Source organism: Desmodus rotundus, chromosome 11 (assembly GCF_022682495.2).
Source record: "Desmodus rotundus isolate HL8 chromosome 11, HLdesRot8A.1, whole genome shotgun sequence".
NCBI lineage: Eukaryota > Metazoa > Chordata > Mammalia > Chiroptera > Phyllostomidae > Desmodus > Desmodus rotundus.
The window spans coordinates 32,048,402-32,072,556 of NC_071397.1; the positions used below are offsets into that span (position 1 = coordinate 32,048,402).

The 24,155-nt window shown below is 40.5% G+C and overlaps 1 protein-coding gene across 2 annotated transcripts in view; it reads right to left on the bottom strand.

Annotated features, from left to right (window-relative positions):
- Positions 1-16,382, bottom strand: part of SLC17A5 (solute carrier family 17 member 5) — a 62,847-nt gene extending 46,465 nt beyond the window's left edge. Inside the window, exon 1 of one of the 2 annotated variants that reach the window (XM_045184861.3) lies at positions 16,158-16,382. In XM_045184861.3, coding sequence (XP_045040796.2) covers positions 16,158-16,251 — 94 coding nt within the window. In that variant the 5' untranslated portion in view covers positions 16,252-16,382. The remainder of the gene's footprint in view (positions 1-16,157) is intronic. The other variant, XM_024576610.3, reaches the window with a different exon arrangement.
- Between the last annotated feature and the right edge of the window lie 7,773 nt (positions 16,383-24,155).

Consider the following 24,155-nt stretch of genomic DNA (forward strand, 5'->3'; position numbering starts at 1 on the left):
GGTGAGGAAATGGGAATTCAGGAAGAGTGTTGACTCCTTAGTGACAAAAAGAACTGGCTAATCCAGGTCTTACACCTTTAAGTTTGGTAAACACAGAGGTTTGATAACTATCTGTTTAAAGATATGAATATCTATTTCATTTGGTAATGATATGTGTATACATATGTTTTCACCTATTCAGGAATCCTGTTGTTTTCACTGACCTAACATCAAACAAGAATACATTTTTCAGAGTACCAAGGTTTTGGTACTGATTCAGACTGGTTGACTCATACAGAAGCATTAATGAATAGGGCACAACTATATTTCGGTATATGTTAATATTCTACAATTCTAACTTTTCCATAAGCCCTCACATACTTAAACAACTGCTATCATTTTTCCTCTGTGCAAGATTTACATCTTTTAACAGAGGACTTTTCATTTGGCATCTAGACTTCTTTTTCAGTAGTGGAGCTGGCAGAATCATGGCACTGCTGCCAGTCAGGTCCAGACCCAGGAGAGATGCGTTTCTAAGGCTCCATTCATGTCTCTGTTACCAGAATCTAGATACATTTGTTCTCTGCTCCAACCAAGTGGGCAGTGGTCCAGTTAAGGAGAGTTGGAATACTGCAAGGCATGTTTAATAGGAAAGCATATTTGTTTTTTCAATCCTCACCCAAGGATATGTTTATTGATTTTATCTTTTATTTGTTTATTGATTTTACAGAGAGAGAGAGGAAGGGGGAGAGGGAAACATTGATTGGTTGCCTCCTGTAAGTGCTCCGACTGGGGATTGAATCCGCAACCTAGGTATGTTCCCTGAACAGGGAATTGGACCTGCAACCTTCTGGTGTACGGGAGGATGCTCCAACCAATGTAGCCACTTGGCCAGGGCCAGAGCACACTTATAAATCATCATTTTTGTCTCAGACAATAATAGAAGAAGTCTGATGAGTACTCATAATCTTGACAAATTTGGGTTATTAGAATGTGCTACTTTGAGTAATTTGGAGAAAGAAAAATCTAGATTTATATACAGTCTGCTTTGCCAACATACAAAGTTCATCATCTGCTTCAGCAGAGGAGTGACAAGATGTGATTTATAGTTTAAAGAGCTTCTCTGGTTGCTGTGTGGATATTACAAAGGGGAGAAGTTTGAATGGGGGCAGGGGACACAAAATCAGGGAGGTTCCTGAAGGGACTATTGTAGTTTTCTAGGTAAGAGATGAAGGTGGCTTAAACTAGAGCAAAGCAGAGGCAATGGAGAGAAATGGGCAGATTTGAGATAAATTTAAAGGAAGACTAGCAGCCCTTGCCTATGTATTAGATGTGGGAGTGAATAAAAGGGAGGAATGAAGTTATTAGTTATTCTCTTACTCTAAATAATTAGTTTCTGCTACTCTGATTTGTAATGTTATTACTCTAGTCTATCCTTACTTGCAGTTACCTCATTTTACTGTATGTTACTAGTTTCTCCCTACATGTTGCTTGAGTTGGACTCTGATATACCTCAGCATGTGAATAATATATGAGGCTAGAAGCTTGGGAAGTAAAGGAAAGGTATGTAAAGTGATTTCAAATTATTAGTGATATTACTGAAAATCTGATCTAGAAGTTATGGATCAGGCAACTTTAACTTTTTGGGGCTCAGTCAATAATAAAAAAATAAAAAGCCAACACAGATGCTATAAAGTATACAAATATGAGGTTTTAAGAAATATTAAAAATAGATGGTAAGTATCTTTATAAAAATGGTTGTTGATTTCAAATCAGTCAGAAAAATTTTATTTCAAAAAAGTATGGCAATAAGCCAAAATGTGCCTGTGAATTTGGGTAATGTTTGAAACTGGTTCACAAAAGCATGCTTGCATGATGAAAAGAGATAACATCCATTGAGCACCTGCCACATTGAAATCAAGTTCAAAGGAAAATCATACTCGCATAACGAACAGAGCACCTATCAAAACAAATACTAGCTTCTCAAATATGGTTTAAACTTAGGAATGTGGAGTGGGTGTAGCTGAAAGAATGCAGGCTAATAATTTACAGTGAGGCAGACTTGGAAATGAACTTCAGTTCTGATTTTCACTGGCTGTGTACCTTTGGGGAAGTTACTTAAGTTTTCTTTCTAAGGTTTCTCAGCTTTAAAATGAGGCGATCATCATATACCTCACCGGGTTTTGGGTGGAGTAAATGAAGTACTGTAGAGCAGTATAGTAGGCATCCAGTAAAAGTGAGTTCCTCTCCTGTTGATGCCGGATAAAGTTATATCAATAAGATAAAGTGCCACAATGTGTGTGTGTGGACGGGAGTCAGGGAAGTCCTCCTGGAGAAAGTACACATGCGCTGAGTCTTCACTAAAGAGCAACAAGTCACCAGACAGGTTAGAGGAGGTATAAAACAAAGACAGCAGTATATACGGAAGCATGGAAATAAGAAAGGCAAGCACAGGGACAGCAGGGAACTTCAAATGATTAAATGTGGCTGGACTATGGTACTGTAGTAACTGTGAGTGGGATACCAGGTATTGAGTTTAATAACAAAAAGTAATAGCTAATACTTAGTGAGTATTTACTAAGTGCTTCTCCAAGTGTGTTGGCCTATATAAGGGTTATTGTAAAGATTAACTGAGTTGGTACATGTAAAATACTTAGAACAGTGCTTAGGACATAATAAACCTTCAATAACTCTAAACTGTTAGTAATTATTATTATTGCCTTTTTTGGATAATAAGAATTGAGGTCATTTGTTAGGAATTTAAGTTATTTCTCATTTGTGAGAGATCAGGTATTGGGAAAAGAAGTCAGAAGTTGTTGAAGGGAGTAGGGGTGTGAAGTTCCCAGTGAAACATACAGGATTGCCAAGTGAGTAGATACCCATACAAAACTGGTGGGAACAATGGAGTGCATGTGACCTTGAAGAATTGCACACCTGTGCTCAGAAGTAGGCACTAGGAAAGAAGACAGGACACTGAGACACAGGTGGTGACAAAGCACAGGGCAAGGGAACTTAAAGTACCACCAAGAAAATAGTGTTGGACTGTGATTCTGACCCAACAAGACAGTAAATGGAGAGGGCTAATGGTTTAGGAAAATGTACACTAAAACATGAAAACTCTGTAAGGACAGGAGGGAAGGAAGTCACTAGACATTTAGGAGTCCAGAAAACTGAGGGGACATGGTGTTGGATGAAAAGTCACTCAAGATAATGGTAAGAAATAAGAGTGTAGAAGATGGAGAGGTGTCTGATGGCAAGTGTTTGATGAATGAAGCAAAGTGCCAGGAAGTGGGTAGAAGGCACAACAATGTAGGGGAAAAGCGATCTAGCCCAAAGGCATTGACAGTGGAGGGGTACTGGTCTGGAAGCATCAATGTGGAATAAGGAGGAGTCAATCTCATCAATTAACACAAGGCAAGAGAAAATTATTACTTCTTGAGGAAGCAGTGGAAAGTGAGAGTAGGATGCCCAGAAGGCAGGTTTCGGTTGAAGTAAGGAGGTACAAGTGGTGAGGCAAGACTGGGGAAAAACTGAAGGTGTCAGGCATTTACTCATTGTGGCAGGGTTTTCCAGTGGAGAGGTGTGGGCATAGGTGAGGAGCAAGAAAATACTGAAGAGTGAAGGGCTCACTGAGCTGGAAAACCCGTGGTGAGGGGGACTGACCTGTGCAAAGATGATGAGAGTGGGCACTAGACCTAGAGATTTTCCTTGGCAAGGGAATTGCATTAGAAAAGACTTCCTACCTACATGGAGAAAATGTTTTGACTTTAAAAGGGGTAATGCTCAACTGGTCTTACCCTGCCTTGGTAAACTAATTCCTGATAAATCCTTATGTATTCCTAGCTCCCAAATTAATTCCTATTTAGGTAGAAGAAGTATGAAAACATTAAATTCCATTAAAATGGCCCTTGCTGGGGTGGCTCAGTGGATTGAGCATCGGCCTGCAAACTGAAAGGTCACAGGTTTGATTCCCTGTCAGGGCACATGGCTGGGTTGCTGTCCAGGTCCCTAGTTGGAGGTGTGTGAGAGGCAACCCACTGATGTTTCTCTCCCTCTTTCTCTTTCCCTTTCCCTGTCTCTGAAAATAAGTAAACAAAAGAAATTAAAAAAAATCCATTAAAATGGACTCATTTACTTTAATATTAACACTCATTATCACATGACTCAAAGCCATTTCCCTTCATCCTGCAATATGGTTGCTCTTTACCAGCATGGCATGCCTTATATTTAAGACTATATTCATACAAAAAGCATATTTGTGAAACTCAATGCTTGAGTAGCTGAACCTTGAACGTAAACCACCCCTAACAGAATAGTAGAGGCAAACAAACAAACAAACCCCAAAACAAAATCAGTGAAAGCACAGCATGCACTATTTTTAGCTAGAAAATCACAGGCTGCCATAGAGTGTGACAGTGATGAATGGGCCCTCATTTTATGGATTACAGCTTCTCTGAGGAATATAAGATCCAAATGGTCTTTATTTATGATGATGATTATGATGATAATAATAGTAACTAACACTATGCACCCAACTCTTTTCTAAGTACTTTCTATTAGCTTATTTAATCCTCACAAGAACCCTATGAATCAGGTGTATTATTTTCCCTCACTTATAGAGGAGAAAAGCATGAGAAGTTGGGTAATTGCTAAACTCACAAAGCTAGTCAGTGGAGCTGGGACTGGAAATTAAATTAGGCACTCTGGCTCCATACCCATGTTCTGCCTTTAAACACAAAGAAATGACTCAGAAGCCCTAAAGCTTACTTCTCCAACATGAATGAGCTCATTTTTGGAGCAACAGTATTTTGAAAATCCACTTAATTAAATATAAGACACATCTCATTCATATAAAAGTAAACCTTCAACTGGTGAGGAATAAAGAATTTTTATGTGTGAGAAGGGAAGCTTTGCTCTTCCTTGCCTAATTCTCTCCATTCCTTCTACCTAAATTAGGCAGAAAAATCTATAGATTTCCTGTTGTTTATGAACATTGAGTTACCCTTCCCACATTATTTCTGTGTGCATCTCTGAAACCCACGGGGCTAAGTACTAAAAACAACTGCTTAAGAGGCAAACCATGGTAGGGTTACTAGGATTCTATCATGTCAACCAGAGATATTAATTCTTAATACTATGCATAATTTAAAGCCATGTCCTCTTAATTGTGGTGAAGTGGGGAACTTTCAAATTTGGAAGGATCAAGTAAAAATGATTAAGCATTTTGCAAATAGGAATTTCTCAAATATAACACAAGTGTGGCAGTGTTGTGTCAAGGAAGGAGGGTGGGACTTATAGGGAACTGTTCCATGTGTGGAAAATGTAGCCCAGCCCCTATTTGGAAAAGCCAGTGGGGAGCAATGTCCAGTACACAGGACCCACACCCATGGACAGGTTCTTCCATCAGGCCTGCATTGTACATAAGTTGCTACGAGACTTGCTTTTGCTAAAACTCCCTCACCCTGGATTGAGGCAGCAAATATTTACTGAGTATCTTTAACTTCCTAAAGTCCTTGCTAAACCTCCCAAGTATGGAGTGTAATCAGTCCAACCACTTTTCCCCTTGATCTGTAACATCCTTCTCTTTGAAGTAATTAGCAACATTCTTTCCTTTGTTATCTGTAAAAGGTAATCACCTATAGCGAAACTGTGCATAGTAAAGGAGGACCATCCTCAATGTAATGTGCCCAGAAAGGCAATAAAAGCCTGTCCAGGCAGAGGTCAGGTGCTCTGTCCCTCTTGCCCTCTCTCACTCAGAGAGTGGCCATGCCATCCCTTTTTCTCCACAGGATTTCTGTAGTCCATGTGAATTTGTCCATTGCAGCCACGGATCCTGCGGGCCGGGTCCGCATCAGGACTAAAATCCAGAACTCTGACCTGAGTCCTTAACAGGGCTACATGCAATCTTTGGAAACTTTTTGGGAACTTAACTTCTTTGGCCCTCAGGTGTTTATGTATAAAAGGATGTGCCACGAAATGGTAGCTGGTATCTGAGGTCTTTTAAGTGCTGTCAAATTTTATAACTGACATTTTATCAGACTTTCTCTTCTGAAATGCACAACAATACACTTAGCCATAGATAAGGTATGGCTAATTTCATATCAGTTTGTTACAGAAACTAACATAAAAGATAGATAAAAAGTATGTAAACATATTGAAAGAGAAATTTTTAGGACTGCTGAAGGTTTATGCCTTTAGCCATCAACCCTAAAAAACTAATTCTGAATTGTGGAGTTGTTGCACGATGTGACTAATGCCCTTGTGCTGGACCTGGGCCACAGTGGAGACTGCTTGCAGCAAAGCCCTCTCAGAGACGGTCTGATGGTGGCAGTCAGTGTAAATCAGCACCCCTCCCCTTCCTGCTACACTGGCTCCTGGAATAGGTCATTGTCCTCACCCGGTCAAGCATGTAAAGTATTTGTTCCTGGGACTAGTCACTTACCAGTTCCTGTGACTATCCTGTCTTTTTCTATATAATTCTCTAGCACATGCCAAGTAGTGCAAGGATCCATTTAGTCTCGTTGCCACCCAAAACATGCCTCATATGTAAGTTTCCCTTCATAAACTCTGTTCATTACCAGACTGGAGCGGCCAGCTTCATTCCTGGGTCTTACCCTGCCCTGTGCTTAGGGAGGTAGACTTTCAGTCTCTGTGCTTAGGGAAGTAGATTTTCAGTCTTGGGAACTTTTCCTGCGTCTGTATGTACTGACATGGATGGGAGGTTTTTGTTTTTTAAAACACCCATTCTTTTGTGAACATGCAAAGTTAATATATAAGGCACAATTTAATTAAAAATATTTAAAAAATCCATTGTGTTCTTATATACTAACAATACAATTTCAGAAAAAGAAATGGAAAAAAAAAGATTCCTTTCGCAGTTTCAATAAGAACAAAATACCTACGAATGAGCTTAACAAAGTTTGTGAAGGACCTGTACACTGAAAAGTACAAGACTTTATTAAAATAAATTGGGCTCCTTGCTTTGCTGCCCTGCCGTCTCTGGCCCCATGGACCCATGACCAACTGACCCACTACTGACAAATCTGCCCAGGTCTCACGTGTGCCACATCTGGTTCCTCCAGCGTCATTGCTATGAAGAAAGTGGTTTAAGAGCTCCACATGGAGGCTGAGCTCAACCTGTGAAGGTTTGATATTTGAAACAAATTCTGTCTACAGAATGCTCAACATGACCCCTTGCTAATTGGAGATACTTTCAAGTACCAATCCCTTCCTTTTTGTAGTGATATGAAGCTTTGAAGGTGTTCTAAACCACTTTTCATGAACTGGGGAATATTCAAAGAGAGCTAAATTTGAAGCCTGTACAAAAAGCTTATCCCTGTAACCTGTGCCACACTATATAAACTTCTGCTTTTGTAAGTCCTTAACATCTACCTCTCTGAATTTTTATGTATTTCTTATTTGACAAGAATGACTATTTTATATACACTGGCAGCATCATACAAACAAAACAATATAAAAGGAAAAAAATTGAAAAAGACACAATAAGCTGGAAAGATATTCCATGTTCATGGATTGGAAGAACAAATATAGTTAAAATGGCCATATACCCAAAGAAATATACAGATTTAATGCAATTCTTATCATACCCCAATGGCATTTTGCAAACAAATAGAAAAATAAAATCATCTGATTTGTATGGAGCCACAAAATAAAAGATCATGAATAGCGAAGGCAGTCCTTGACATAAAAGGACAAAGCCAGAGGTATCACACTCCCTGACTTCATATTATAGTACAGTATCAACAATAATCAAAACAGCTTGGTATTGGCAGAAAAATAGACATGGAGACCAATGGAACAGCCCAGAGATAGACCTACATGTATATGGCCAAAAATATACTTGACAAAGGAGCCAAAAACATACATTGAAAAAGAAGAAAGACTTTTCAATAAATGGTGCTGGGAAAACTGGAAAGCCACATACAAAAGAATGAAACTAGGCTGCTATTTGTTACCATATACAAAAATTAACACAAAATGGATCAAATAACCTAAATATAAGACCTGAAATAATAAATTACATACAAGAAAACTAGGTACTAAACTTACAAACCTTGGTCTTAGGATTTTAAGAATCTCACCTCAAAGGAAAGGGAAGTAAAAGTAAAAATAAATCAGACTAAAAAGCTTCTAAACAACAAGTCTGTCAACAAAACAAAAAGGCAACAAACCAAATGGGAGAAGATATTTGCTCAGAAAAACAATAGCTCTGACATGGGGGTTAATATCCAAGAATATATAAAGAACTCATACAACTCAATGACAAAAAACCCAAACAATCCAATTTAAAAAATGGACAGAACCTGAACAGACACTTCTCCCAAGAAGACACAGAAATGGCCGACAGATATAAGAAAAGATGCTCAATTTCACTAGCTATTAGGGAAATGCAAATCAAAACTAAATGACACACCACCTCACACCTGTGAGAATGGCTATTATCAACAAGACAAGTAATTACAAATGTTGGAGAGGTGGTGGAGAAAAAGGAACCTTCATTTATTGCTGGTGGGAATGTAAACTGGCACAGCCACTATGGAAAACAGTATGGAGATTCCTCAAAACATTAAGAATAGAGTTACCATATGACCCAGCAATACCTCTTCTGGTTATCTACCAGAAAAATTTGAAAACATTTGTTTGTAAAGATATATGTACCCTTATGTTCATTACAGCATTATTCATGGTGGCCAAGATAAGGAAACAACTGAAGTGTCCGATAGATGATTGGATAAAGAAGATGTGGTACATGCATACAACGGAGTACTACTCAGGCATAAGAAAAGACGAAATACTTCCTCTTATGACAACATGGATATTTCTTGACAGTATCATGCTAAGCAAAGTCAGATGGAAAAAGTCAAGAACCATATGATTTCACTCACTGGTGGGATATAAAACTGAAAGCAACATATGAACAAACAAGACAGACAAAGAAAACTTCACAGACATAGAGACAATAGTATGATGGTTACCAGAGAGAAGAGGGGTGGAGAGAGGTAGTAAAGGGTAAAGAGGGTCAAATATATAGTGACAAAAGGAGATTTGACTTTGGATAGTAAACACATAATGCAATATACACTTGATGTATTATAGAATTGTGCACTTGAAACCTATATAATTTTATTAACTAATGTTGCCCCAATAAATTTAATTAAGAATTTGTTTTAATTAAAAAATTTTAAGTAGAAAAATAATTAAGGGTTATCTTGTTTCTCCTATTATATTGTACAGGGTAGACATTATTGCTAAAGGCAGGACAGGCGGGCACAACCAAGAGTGACAGTAAAAGGAGCCCCTGGCACCTCTTATAAAGCTGCCGTGCTCGTCTCTACCTTTTTCATCTTTCTCCTGGTGCTCCTCTTTTGTCCTCCTGCTCACAGCATCTCAGACACAGAGCTTAATTTAAAACATTGCTGATTAATGCAATGTCCTATAACTGTACGTTCCTCTTCTCTAAAACCTTTATCATATTTTAGATAGCCAAAAAAGGTGTTGCTGTTATTTTACTTCACCTTTACTCTTCAGAGTTTATGTCAAGAATAAAAATAAGATGGGAAATTGTTATAATGAAGGCAGTCATGTCAAGTTAGGAGGAACAGGGCTAAGATCTCTACACTCAACCCATGAATCAAGTTGGGATTGTTTCTAAAAGCAATGTTATGAGTGTTTTTTTTTCTTTTTGCACCAATTTTGTTGAGGTACAATGTACATACAATAAAATGCACCCATTTCAAGCTCACAGTTTAGTGAATTTTGATGAATGTATATATATATATCTGTGCATCCCAATCAAGATGTAGAATTTTTCTATCACCCCAAGAAGTACCCTAGTGCCTCTGCTGTCAATTCCTTCTTGCCTATGGCTTCTGGGCAACCATTGGTGTGCTTTCTGTTATTTCAAATTAGTTTTGCTTATTCTAGAACTTGATGCTGACAGAATCATACATTAACATGGTGGCTTATTTTGCTCAGTGTTTTTGAGATTTGTCCAGGTAGTTAGTTATGTGTGACAAGGGAAAATTCTGAGATATCCTAAATTAAGTTACACTAGGCTGCAGGAGACAAGGGAGGTTAATCAGTTAACAGAATTGAAGGCAAGAAACCAACAAAAGGCTTCTCATATTCCTAAATGTATGTTGAAACTATGAATCAACTTCCAGATGGATATTTCATCTCTTATCTAAAAGGAGACAGTCCACCACCTTCAGATAATACAGCATCCTGCTTATGCATAAACTTTCTGGACTGTTGTCCACAACCAATCCAAAAAGCTGTAAACATTCCCTGGCCAGGTAGCTCAGTTGGTTAGAGCATCATCCCCATATGCCAAGATTGTGGGTTTGATCCCTGGTCAGGGCATATACAAGAATCAAGCAATGAATGCATAAATAAATGGAACAGTGGATGGATGCTTCTCTCTCTCAAATCAATAAACAAAAGCAGTAAATACTTCTTCCTTATGGACTATACACCTATCCCCAAATTAGCCCTGCTGCATAGCTCCCACCCCTTTATCTATAGCCTATGTAAATTCTTTCAAAACAACTTAATTTTTTGGAACTTCCAGCCAAGATGGAAATGTAGGTAGATATGCTTCGCTTCCTTGCCCAACCAAAAGAAGGATAACAACCAATTTAAAAACAAAAAACAACCAGAACAGCCAGAAAATCAAACGGTATGGAATTCTGACAACCAAGAGTTAAAGAAGAAACACTCATTCAGACTGGTAGGAGGGGCGGAGACGGGCAGCTGGGGCAGAGAGGACGCATGGCAAGGTGGCAGCTGTTGGATGGGTTGGGGGGTCGAGGCTGGTGGCTGGTGGACCAGGTGGTCCCACATTTGTGTGTGGATAAACCAGGAGGAATAACTGGGGAGTGAGACAGACCCTGCAACCTGGGGTTCTAGTGCCAGGAAACAAAGTCTCAAAATCTCTGGCTATTAAAGCCTGTGGGGGTTGTGTTGGTGGGAGACACTGCCAGACTCATAGGAGAGTCTGTAGGAGGAATCCAAGGGATCCTAGAATGTACACAAACTTACTCATCTGGGAATCAGCACCAGGGAAGTACCAGAAAGAGCACAATGTACTTGTGGGAAGCAGGGGAAGTGACTGAAAGTGGGGAGAAAGTCGAGCAAGCAGCATTGTTCCCTCTCTGATGCCTTCCTCACATACAGCACCACAATGCAGTGACACAGGTTGCCCCTCCCTGGCCAATAGCTAAGGCTCTGCCCCATAGAATGTAACAGATGCACCGAGACAAAGAAATATGGCCCAAATGAAAGAACAGATCAAAACTCCAAAAATAGAACTAAGCGATGAAGAGACAGCCAACCTATCAGATCAGGGTGCTCACAGAAATGATTCAGTACGGCTGCAAAATAAAGGAAGAAATGAAGGCTATACAAAGTGAAATAAAGAAAAATATACAGGGAACCAACAGTGAAGGGAAGGAAACCAGGACTCAAATCAATGATTTGGAACAAAAGGAAGAAATAAATCTTTAACTGTAATGGAATGAAGAAAAAAGAATTCAAAAAAAAGTGAGGAGAGTCTTAGAAACCTTTGGGACAACTTTAAACATTCCAACATCTGAATCATAGGGATGCGAGAAGGAGAAGAGGAAGAGCAAGAAATTGAAAACCTATTTGAAAAAATAATGAAGGAGAACTTCCCCAATCTGGTGAAGGAAATAGACATACAAGTCCAGGAAGCTCAGAGAGTCCCAAAGAAGTTGGACCCAAGGAGGAACACACCAATACACATCATAATTACATTACCCAAGATTAAAGATAAGGAGAGAATCTTATAGCAGCAAGAGAAAAGAAGAGAGTTACCTACAAAGGAGTTCCCATAAAACTATCAGCTGATTTCTCCAAAGAAATCTTGCAGGCAAGAAGGGGCTGGAAAGAAGTATTCAGAGTCATGAAAAGCAAGGACCTACAACTGAGATTACTGTATCCAGCAAAGTTTTCATTTAGAATGGAAGGGCAGATAAAGTGCTTCCCAGATAAGGCCAAGTTAAAGGAGTTCATCATTACCAAGCCCTTATTATATGAAATGTTAAAGGGACTTATCTAAGAAATAGAAGAAGATCACAACTATGAACAGTAAAGTGACTACAAACTCATATCTATCAACACCTGAACATAAAAGAAACGCACTAAGCAGACAACTAGAACAGGAACAGAATCACAGAAACAGATTGCATGGAGGGTTATTAGCAGGGATGGAGAAAGGGGAGAATGGGCAAAAAGGTACAGGGAATAAGAAGCATAACTGGGGAGAACCAAGATGGCGGCGTAGGTAGACACACTGCGCCTCCTCGCACAACCAGAACTGACAGAGAATCGAACAGCAAGGGGGACCAACACCAAGAAAATAGAAAATAAACATTCATCCAGACTGGTAGGAGGGGCGGAGACGGGCACCGGGGTGGAAAGGACTCGCGTGGCTGTGGCGGGACTGAGACTGGCGGAGTGTGGGACAAATGGCGCAGGCAGTCCGAGCACTAGCAGACCCTGCGGCCCCACATCTGCGCAGATAAACCGAGAGGGCCGGACTCAGAGTGGCGGAGAGTGGGGCAGGCAGAGTGGCGGGTAGCACCTTGCGGCACCACATTCGCCCACAGATAAACTGGACGAACGGTGGGCATAGAAGCAGACTGTGCAACCCAGGGCTCCAGCTCCGGGAAATAAAGCCTCAAACCTCTGATTGAAAGTGCCCCTGGGGGTTGGGGCAGCAGCAGGAGAGACTCCCAGCCTCACAGGAGAGGTTGTTGGAGAGACCCACAGGGGCCTAGAGTGTGCACAGGCCCACTTACTCGGGAACCAGCACCAGAGTGGCCCAGTTTGATTGTGGGTAGCAGAGTGAAAGATTGAAATCCGGAGGAGAGTGAGGCGGGCGCCATTGCTCCCACTCAGCGCCTCCCCCTCGTACAGCGTCACAGCTCAGCGACCAGCGTTACCCCGCCCCGGTGAACACCTAAGGCTCTGCCCCTTAAAGTAACAGATGCGCCAAGACAAACAACAACAAAAAAATGGCCCAAATGACAGAACACTTCAAAGCTCCAGAAAAAATACAACTAAGCGACGAAGAGATAGCCAACCTATCAGATGCACAGTTCAAAGCACTGGTTATCAATATGCTCACAGACTTGGTTGAATCTATTCGAAAAACAGATGAAAAAATGAAGCCTATGCTAAGAGAAACAAAGGAAAATGTACAGGGAACCAATAGTGATGAGAAGGAAACTGGGACTCAAATCAATGGTGTGGACCAGAAGGAAGAAACAAACATCCAAACAGAAAAGAATGAAGAAACAAGAACTTGGAAAAATGAGGAGAGGCTTAGGAACCTCCAGGACACCTTGAAACGTTCCAACATCCGAATTATAGGGGTGCCAGAAGGAGAAGAGGAAGAACAAAAAATTGAAAACTTATTTGAACAAATAATGAAGGAGAACTTCCCTAATCTGGCAAAGGAAATAGACTTCCGGGAAGTCCAGGAAGTTCAGAGAGTCCCAAAGAAGCTGGACCCAAGGAGGAACACGCCAAGGCACATCATAATTACATTACCCAAGATTAAACGCAAGGATCTACATCCAAGATTACTGTATCCAGCAAAGCTATCACTTAGAATGGAAGGGAAGATAAAGTGCTTCTCAGATAAGGTCAAGTTAAAGAAGCTCATCATCACCAAGCCCTTATTATATGAAATGTTAAAGGGAGTTACCTAAGAAAAAGAAGATCAAAAATAGGAACAGTAAAAATGACAGCAAACTCACAGTTATTAACGGCCACACATAAAACAAAAACGAGAGCAAACTAGGCAAACAACTAGAACATGAGGGTTGTCATTAAGGGAGTGGGAGAGGGAGAGAGGGGGAAAGGTACAGAGAATAAGTAGCATAGATGATAGGTGGAAAATAGACAGGGGGAGGGTAAAAATAGTGTAGGAAATGTAGAAACCAAAGAACTTATAAGTATGACCTATGGACATGAACTATAGGCGGGGAATGTGGGAGGGAGGGGGGTGGGCAGGATGGAGTGGAGTGGGGGGGAAATGGGACAACTGTAATAGCATAATCAATAAATATATTAAAAAAAAAAAAGAAGCATAACTGGTAGGCACAAAATAGACAGGGGGAGGTTAAGAATAGTATAGGAATTGGAGAAGCCAAAGCATATGTATGACCCATGGACATAAACTAAGGGAGGGGGGAATGCTGAAGGGAATGGGGGTATTGGGTGGATGGGGATAAGGGGAAAAAAAAATCGGACACCTGTAATAGTAAATCAATAAAATATACTTAAAAAAACTTACATTTCTCTTCCCCAAACTCATTGCATATTAGAGCCCCATCAATGCCAGGACAGCGGACATGCCTGTGCTCTCCATCTAGGCCTGCTGCTGCTGCTGGTTTAGACTGTATGTCCCAGGATCTGGCCTTTTCCTGGCTAGCATATGGCTCAATAAACTCTTTCAGAAAAACTTCCAGCCTGGAAGGTTATTGTTTATCATGTGTAGCAGAAGTTTCTTTTTATTACCGAGTAGTATTCTATTGTATGGACATATATCTATTTGTTCATCCATTCACCTGTTGATGGATATCTAGGTTGTTGCCAGTTTTTTACTATTATAAATAAAGCTGCTACGTTATGGTAATGTATGTTTAACTTTAAATTGCCAGTTTCCAAGTAGTTATTCCATATCTTTGTCAACATTTGGTATCTTCAGCCTTTTAAATTTTAGCCATTCTAGTGGGGATGTAATCACTTATTGTGGTTTTAATCTGCACTTTCTTGACAACTAATGATGTTTAATATTTAGCTAAAATTATATATATATATCTCCCCCGAAACTGCAACAGACTTTAGTAGTCTCTAGGGAATATCTTTATTTTGACATTTGTTTCTGAATTTCCATACTAGATTATTTCACAGAAGAAAATGATGTAAATGTAACACTATATGTCACCGGAAAAGATCAGTTTATGCAACTAAGTCCAACTCCCAGTGAAACGTTACTGTGGTATAGTATTTACACGAGCATCCACCAACACCATCTCCCAGCTGCCAGATGGAGCTACAATGTTGTCACCTCTACTGCTGCCTGCCATCTGGTAATGTTAAATAAAAATGATGTCACAGAACTATACTTCTCTTGGCCAGGAAAGGTCAAATTTCTAATTCAACTCTGTTTCTTATGTACACGTCTTTGCAACTACAGTATGCACACAAACTGTGTTAATGTTTAGTTTTAATTACTTTTAAAGAAGTTACATTAGAAAAGTATCAAATTGAAAAAAATGTTAATTCCCCCCAATTCAGGGAGGATGCGTTGTGAAGTACCTACTTTTCTACTTGTTGCAAAACCTTTGGCAAGTTAGAACCTTAGAACTTTATAGATATATCTTAAGAGTAACTGTTGTAACTTAAATCTCAGGACCGTAGAAGACAGTGCGCAGCACTTTTAATCTATTGCCACACAATTTCAAGATACTCCCTGGGTTACACAGTAATTTCCACCCGCATACTCATAAATGTAAACCTCAGTCCTTTTTTTGTCTCTCATCCTCGTTCAAGGAGCTACCAGCTCACATGCTGGCGGAATGCGGCTGCGGAAACCGGGAGGTGGCAGAGAGGAAGAGCCAGCGGCTCATTCCAGCCCGTCGATTTGCAGGTTTCTTCCCCAGTTCGCTCTCACGCTGGGTACTCTGTCTGGCCCTTTGCTCCTGGTTTCATTGACTCGTAGATTCTGCTGCAGGTCATTCCCCCACGGGACCCCCTCCCCCCACCTGACACTACCGAAAACAGCCAGGAGCCCACTGCCAGCGGCGCCCAGCAGCTCCCTGCCCAGGTGCCACGGGACTGCACTTGCTGAGGTCCCACCGAGCCACCAGCAGGGCCTGGCCGGCGGTCCTCGCCCGCCCCTGCAGTCCTGGAGCGGCTTCTGGGCACTGGGGCCGCGAAGGCTAAGCGGGGCCCTCACGGAGCTCTCTTTCCTCGAGTGCCCACGCGCCTAGGCTCTCCTTCCCCACCCCCCGACTCCGCCCGCCCGCCCACCGGTCTAAGCAGCTCTGGCTCTATCGGCCGAGGGCGCCGGTACTCGTCACCCCGCCACCCGGCCAAAGCCCCGGGATCGCGCCGCTCCTCACCGACTTCCGCCTGCGGGGCGTCCTGCAGGAGGGGTGTATTGTCTGAGACCTTTTCGCCATCGTTTGGGGGCAGGCCCCGAACCGGAGACCTCATGACGCCTCCGGGGAGCTGGAGTGAGATCTACCGGCTTAGAGGAGCACCCGGGCCAGACAGCGGGAGCCCCGGGGCAGCCCCCAGTCTGGCAACGCCCCTCAACCAAGTCCTGTCACCATGGCCCCGCCCCGCGGCGTCCCGGGGACTCCGCCCCCGACGCCATGTTAGCTGTGGGCAACTCTGGAATGGGGAAAGCGGAATTCTGGGATCTCTGGCGTCGTGGGGCGTGGTCCGCGTTCAGTTTGCCGCTCTGCGGGTTCTAGGCACGCGGTGTTGGGAGTGTTCTGATGGACAATGCCTCGGCCTCTTGCGCTCCGGTGTAGAGCGCAGGGGCTGCCCCTCCGAGACCAGGGCTGAGTGGCACCTTGCAGGCCGGTCAAGGGGACTTGAGTCGCGCAATTAAAGAGAGGGTTTGAATCAAACTTGGAAAGTGGATGGTGTGTATCTGGCGTACAATTATCAGTAGTAAATTACCGTGAATATTCCCAACGCTGGTACTATCTACCTGTAACCGCATACTGTCCCTAAAATAGCTTTTGAGAAAGAAAAGAGTAAATAGAAATATATCGTTGAGTTGTATGAAAATGCCAATTCTGTAGGTCAAAATAACCCAATATCAGCAGGTTCGTGATTCAACCTATAGAATCCTCTGATATATGTGTGTTATGCCTCCACAGGTCTAAAGCTTGAAACAGCTTCTCTGGTATTTGCTGACTCTGAGAAAGAGGAACTAGGAAAAAAGGCCAGCTTGTGGTGGCGGGCAGGGGTGGGTGGGAGTGGGACAGATCTGGGGCCTCTCTCCTGACCAAAGGCTTCAGAAGTTCATCAGTTATTGTCGGTGATAAAGATATGGAAGTAAAAGGGAAAAAAATATGGTAGATGTCCTTGGGGAGTTCATTGTAGCCAGGGAAGACTCTCAAGGCAGTAATTCAATAAATCAGGTCAAAGGCTTGGTGAGTCTAAGAGGGAACAAATGGGTCACCCTTGCCCTATAAGGAGGGCTGGGGTTTCTGAAGGTGTCCCTTAGCCTCCAGATAAATAAATGTTAGGAAAGTTATCAAGTAAAAACAACAAATTAAGTTTTGTTTTTGAGTTACTGAAATTACCTCATAGATTGAAAACTCTCTGAGGGCAGGCATTCCAGTTGGTTAGGAGCCTTGTAGAACAATGCCACCCAACTTGAATATTCTCGAAATAACCTGGCAGATCCTTTTAAAAAGCAGATTCAGATTTAGTAGGTCTGATGTGACAGTTACTTTTATGTGTAAACTTCAAGGGTGTTTTTGGATTTAAACCTATGAGTTCTGGGTAAAACAGTTTGCTTTCGTTAATTTGGGTAGACTTTATTCAATCAAAGGCCTGAATAGACCAAAAAGGCCAACTCCCTGAGCCAGGGAGCGTTCTCTCGCAGAGAGCTCTCAGACATTGTTTGCACCAGGACTCCCCTGGGTGTCCACCCTGCTGGCCCACGTTGTAGATTTGGATTTGCAGCCTTCATAATTGCATGAGCCAATTCCTTATAATAATTCTTTTTACAAACCCACATCCTATTGATTCTGTTTCTCTGGAAATCCTGATGGTACATCCTGAGATTCTGTATTGAAAGTGACCACCACACTTTGAATAGCTAGGTTATTCAAAGAAGACTTGGACCAGAGAATAAAGATTCCAAGAGATTTGAAAGATTTCAAATAAGAGGACATCTTTAAAAAAAAATACGCCTTTTATTTTAGAAGTTTTAGCTTTACAGAAAAGTTGCAGAGATAGTATAGAGAATTCTCCATACCCTTTGTCTAGTCTGACCTATTAAAATCTTATATTGGTATTGCTCACAACTACTTAGCTTATACTGATACATTATTACTAACTTAGTTTAGCACTTGTGTCTTCTCAGGCCTCTCTGTGACAGTTTCTCAGACTTTTCCTATTTTTGTTGATCCTGACAATTGGTAGCGTACTAGTAGGTTTTGTAGGAAGTCTTTCAATTTTGAGTTTGTTTGATGTTTTTCTTATATTTAGACTGGGGTTATGTGTTTTGGAAGAAGACTGCAGAGGTGGTGTCATTCTCATCATATAATTGCAAGGGAAGGCGCAGTCCATTGATGATTATCGCAGGCGACATTAACCTTCATCACATGCCTGAGATAGTGTTTGTGAGGTTTCCCCTCCTTTGGAAGGAAGTGACTATGTGCAGCCTCTACTTAAGGGGTAGGGAGTTATTCTCCATCCCTTTGAAGGGGAGAAGTCTTTGTGTAGGAGATTTGTTTATTCTCCTCCCATTTACTTATATATTCAATCATTTATTAATATTGGCATGGACTCATATTTATTTATTTTTTAAACTTAAAAAATTTTTTTTATTATTATTTCATTACAGTTGTCTGAATTTTCTCCCCATCCCTCCACCCCACCCCAGCCAATCCCACCTCCCTCCCCCACCTCTACCCTCTCCCTTGACTCATATTTATTTTATACTTTGGGTTATAAGCCAACACCATGTTATTTATTTTTTTGCTCAAATTGTTTCAGCTTTGGCAACTGGGAGCTCTTTCAGTTGACCTCTGTACCCTTTTACATGTCACTATTGTGTTTTTTGAACACTATCTTTCTAGATGTTATAGCAGATGTCCCACATGTATACTATATAGTCTTTGCTTTAAGGTAAATGATATTAGGAGCCAAGATGGGCTCTGGGTGCACTTATTGCTACTGCATTGTCATTGATTGTAGGCCTAGAGGAGGTACTTTCTTTTTTTGCTTTACTTTATAATCTTTCTAAGAGAATTTTTTTTAAAGTGTAAAATGACGCCATTTTCTTCCTTATATCTGGGATTTACTTTCTGACTGCTCACTACTATAGAAAATTGTTGTTGATGTTGTTCATTTTTTGGTTGGCAATTCTTCCTTTACCAACATTCTAAACCAGTGCTGTTCAATAGAAATATAATGCAAGCCATATATTTAATTAAAAAAATTTAAATGACCACATGAAAAATTTAAAAAATAATCTACCCCCACCAAAAAAGGTGAGATAAATTTTAGTATATGTGCTGCTGAAGTGAGCACAAGATGAATTGTATCACATAAATTATTTAACCCAATATACTAAGTATTTTATTAATTCAACACTTAATCATTATAAAACTCTTCATAAGATATGTTGCATTCTTTTCTTGATACTAAATCTTTGAAACTTGGTATGTATTTTACACATACAGTGTATCTTCATTAGGAAGAGCCACATTTCAAGTGTTCTTGGGATACCACATTGGATAGCACAGTTCTAGACCAAGTGAATCTTACAAGGTCTGTCTGGGAAAAGTCCAGCCATTATTAATATAATGAGAATAGTTTGCATGACATCAATGTAACCTGGCAGCCAGGGGGAGTGGACTGGAATGTGCATGTGTGAACAATGGTGACTTCACTGTCCTAATCAGTGGGAGGTAGATGCCATTGAGTGAGCATGTGTACTGTGTGGCTGCCACATTGGAAATGATTGAGCGAGTAGAGCAATGAATCTGCATCAAATTTTGTGTTAAGTTTCAACATTTTTCTGTGGAAACTATTCGGATGATTCAGAAGGCCACAGCTATGGGCAACTGATCATTGGCAGCTTCATCACAACAACACGCCTGCTCGTGGATTATATCTCATAAAGAGTTTTTTTTTTGTGAAACGAGTCACCCAGGTGACTCAGCCCCCCTACAGCTCAGCTTTGGTGTCCTGTGACTTCTGCCTTTTCCCAAAACTAAAATCACCTTTGAAAAGGAAGAGATTTTAAACCATTGATGAGATTCAGGAAAATATGACAGGGGAACTGATGGTGATTGGGAGAACTGTGTGAGGTCCCAAGGTGCCTACTTTGAAGGGGACTGAGGTGTCATTATCCCATGTACAATGTTTCTTGTATCTTGTATCTTCTTCAATAAATGCCTCTATTTTTCATAGTACATGGCTGGGTACCTTCTGGACAGATCATATATATATGTGTGTGTGTGGGTGTGTAATGGAATATTACTCAGTCACAAAAAGGGAATCCTGTTTTTGTGATAACATGGATGCATGGATGGACTCTGTGGACATTATGTTAAGTGAAATAAATGATAGAAAAACAAGGTACTGTATGTCCTTACTTATATGTGGAATCTAAAAAGGTGAACTCATAGAAATAGAGAGTAGAATGATGGTTGCCAGGAGCTGGAGATTGAGGGAAATGGGGGTGATATCAGTCAAGTGGTCCAAACTCCCAGTTATAAGATGAATAAGGTCTGGGGATCTAATATGCAGTATGGTGACTATAATGAATAATAACGCATTTTATACTTGAAAGTTGAGAAGGTAAATCTTAAGTGTTACCACTACACACTCACACAAAGGTACAGTTTTGTGAGGGGATGGAGATATTAACTAATCATTTTGCACTATATATGTGTTTTAAATCACAATGCTGTACACCACAGGTGGCAAACACAAGGCCCTTGGGCCGAATCCGGCCCTCTACATTGTTTTATTTGGCCCAGCACCTCGTTTCTACGGGGCGGCAGCACCAAGCTCCCTTATCCTAATTAAGGAGTAGTTACATATATACAGTCCTAAAGTTACATTCGGCCCTTTGAAGGCAACTGTGAGGCTGATGTGGCCCCTGGTGAAAATGAGTTTGACACCCTTGCTGTACACCTTAAACTTACATATGTTATATGTCAATAAATAAAGCTGAGAAAATATTTCTCCTTTTCCCTGGTGTAGTATTATTTATATGTACCTTATTGTTATCTTTTTATAATATCCATCCAATACTGTTACCTCTTTAAAAAAACTCTTTAGTGCCCTGGCTGGTGTGGCTCAGTGGATTGAGTGCCAGCCTGAGAACCAAAGGGTCGCCACTTCGATTCCCAGTCAGGGCACATGCCTGGGTAGCGGGCCAGGTCCCCAGTGGGGGGTGCATGAGAGGCAACCACACATTGATGTTTCTCTCCCTCTCTTTTCCCTTCCCTTCCCCTCTCTCTAAAAATAAATAAGTGAAATCTTTATAAAAACTCTTTAGTGATAGCTTATTGTCTAGGTCTTCACATTTTTTCAAGTTTCAGATATTTGTTAATCAGTGTAAACCCCACACAATACACCAACATGATTTCCTGCATTAGGAGGGAACATATTTCATGGTTAAGTGGAAAATTGTGTGGATGGCTTCTGGAAGAACTTCATTCTAAACAGCTTTATAGTGAAACATTTTATCTAGAAGTCTGGACCTTCTGTCTTCAGTTGGCTGTAATCTGGACATTCTTTCCCATATCCTGCTCCCTTTAGGCAGCTGCACTGTAAGATGTTCTCAGACAGTGATCAAGGGTCTGGGTTATTCTTTCTGTCCTGACAGACATCTGGCTTGAACAATGCCAGGTGCAGGATGTCCAGCTCTGTCCCAGTACCTCCAGGTCCAATGGATGCAAAGAGGGGATCCAGCTTGGTTGCTTCGTGGCCTGACCGAGGGTCTGGCAGAGCACAGTTGCAGCAGAGGGTCTGGAAGCAGGTAAAGAACACTGCACAGCCTGGGAGCAGGTAGTCGGTGCCTAGATCTTCACAGTTTTTGACTGTGTACTCTGTCAATAAAATTTGGGGGTCAGGGAAGAGTGAAAAAAGTGAAGGGAAATCAGAGGTGCAAACCTCCAGTTATAAAATAAATGTTATGAGGACATAATATACAGCATAAAGAATATAGTCAATAACATCATAATAACTTTGTATGGTTACTAGACATTGGTGATCACTTTGTTAGGAATATAAGTGTTGAATAACTATGTTGTACACCTGAAACTAATACAATATTGTATGTTAACTGTATCTTAATACAAAATTTTTTGAATATACACCCAACATATGTATTTTTAAAATAAATTACATACATACACTCTTTGTACTCAACAAACACTCAAAAAATGATGAGAAAGGATAAATCCAAATCGATGTTTTGATTTTTCCCTAAACCATTTTGCATGTGCACCTGGGTGAATGCTTCCCACTTTGGAGGTTACTTCTCTAGAGGATAAAATCCCAATTCTTTGGTAAAAAACACGAAACCCTTAGAAACTGACTTCAGTTCCCAGTCTCATCTTTCAGCACTTTCTGCCAGCTGTTGTATGCTTTACACATTGCACTACTCAGTGAACGTGAATATGCATGGTCTTTTCCTTGTATTGTTCCCTCTACCTGTTTGCTTCTTCTGTGCATGGTGAGTTCTTAATTGTCCTAAATTCCACGCTTTCTGTAAAGATTTCTTGGCAATCCCTTTTCTGTGCTGTCAGGTATACTGAGTCTTTATTATAGCACATTGTGTTGCGGCTACCTAAGACAGATTAATAGTGCGAGTCATTCCTTGAGAACAGAAACCTTGACTTACTTATCTTCCATCCCTAGCTCTGAGCAGAGAGAACAGCTTAAGAAATATTTATGGAGCCTCATATTATGATGTAAGGTCCTGCCTGGGTTGCTCTGGGAACATACAAGATGTACAAACGTGGTTTCTGCCTTCAAGGAATTTATAAGTAAAAGGTACCTCTGAGGAGATATTTCTTAGTTACTGTCCAAGGGAAGTATAAATATTTCTCTAACAATTATGAAAGTTAGAGGACATATGGAAACATTTTTATTCGTACTTTCTAGATAGCAGGTGATATATGATGAATGTACTCCATAGGAAGAGCAATACTATTTTTAGGAAGGGATTTCAAAAACGGATAATCTAGACATACTTTCCCATGTCCTGCTTCCTCTAAGCAGCTGCACTGTCAGACATTTCTCAGACCGTGATCAAATTACAAACAAAATAAGATAGGTAAATGTGCAGTTTTCTGTCCTGTTTGTATGCACTCAATTGTTTTCATAATAAAGTTTAAAGTTCCTCAGTGCTTTACAACCTAACGATTGGGTTATTCTCGTAACATACTCACAGAGACATGGGTATTATTATAAATATTTTAAAGAAGGGAAATAATAGATAGCAGTTGAGTGAAGTGATTTATTTAAGGTCAGCAAGAGCCACTATTACAACTCAGATTTATTGTCTTTTATGGTATTCCAATCCTAGGATAATACTTTTTTATAATATCATTTATTTTCTACAACTTCTATGTTACCCTTGCATCATAAAGCTTTTGTGTGCAATTCTGTTTATCCTTGGAAGTCATTTCAATGATAAGTATATAATATGTGAAGTCAGTTGCTGATTAGAAACTGTATGCCATTTTTTGGGTCAATTTTATTTTATTTACTTGTTATAAGGGAGCCTAAAAAGCAGCCACATTTTAAAAAAGGTGTAAGTAATGTTGTCTCTGTGAAAAGCCTGAAAGAGTCTGATAGTAAATTTTAAATACACTGAAAAATTTAAGAAGATATGTCAGTTTTATCTCTTCAACTTCAGGGACTTTGAAATCAGTTTTTGCAAGTGTTGTGAAATATCAGTGGAACAGATAGTAAATCAGCTGGGAAAATCACACATGAAACAGAATGACCTTCAAAAATAAGATAAAAGTGCAGCCAAAGCAACTCGAAATTGAATGACTCAGGCAGATTGGAAGATTAAGGTTCAAATCTATTCGCCTAACTGCTGTGTGAAGCTACAGTGCTGTTGAGTCAGCCCTTCCTGATAATCCTTTTTAGTCAGAATTCTCTCTACATATGCACTCATATTTTCTGACGAATGAAAAATATACTGGCTCTGAAACAAATTGTTGTTTTATAAGAGAAAAGATAATGAGATCAATGGAATCTTGATATTAGAAAGTGCTACAGCATCATAACCTGCTGGTGAACATAGCCACATATTATTTTAACAGTGGATGTATTCTTAAAGTGTTGTATAACTTCAACCATATTTAAAGTGACACATGAGAGTTTGCTATTTTTTA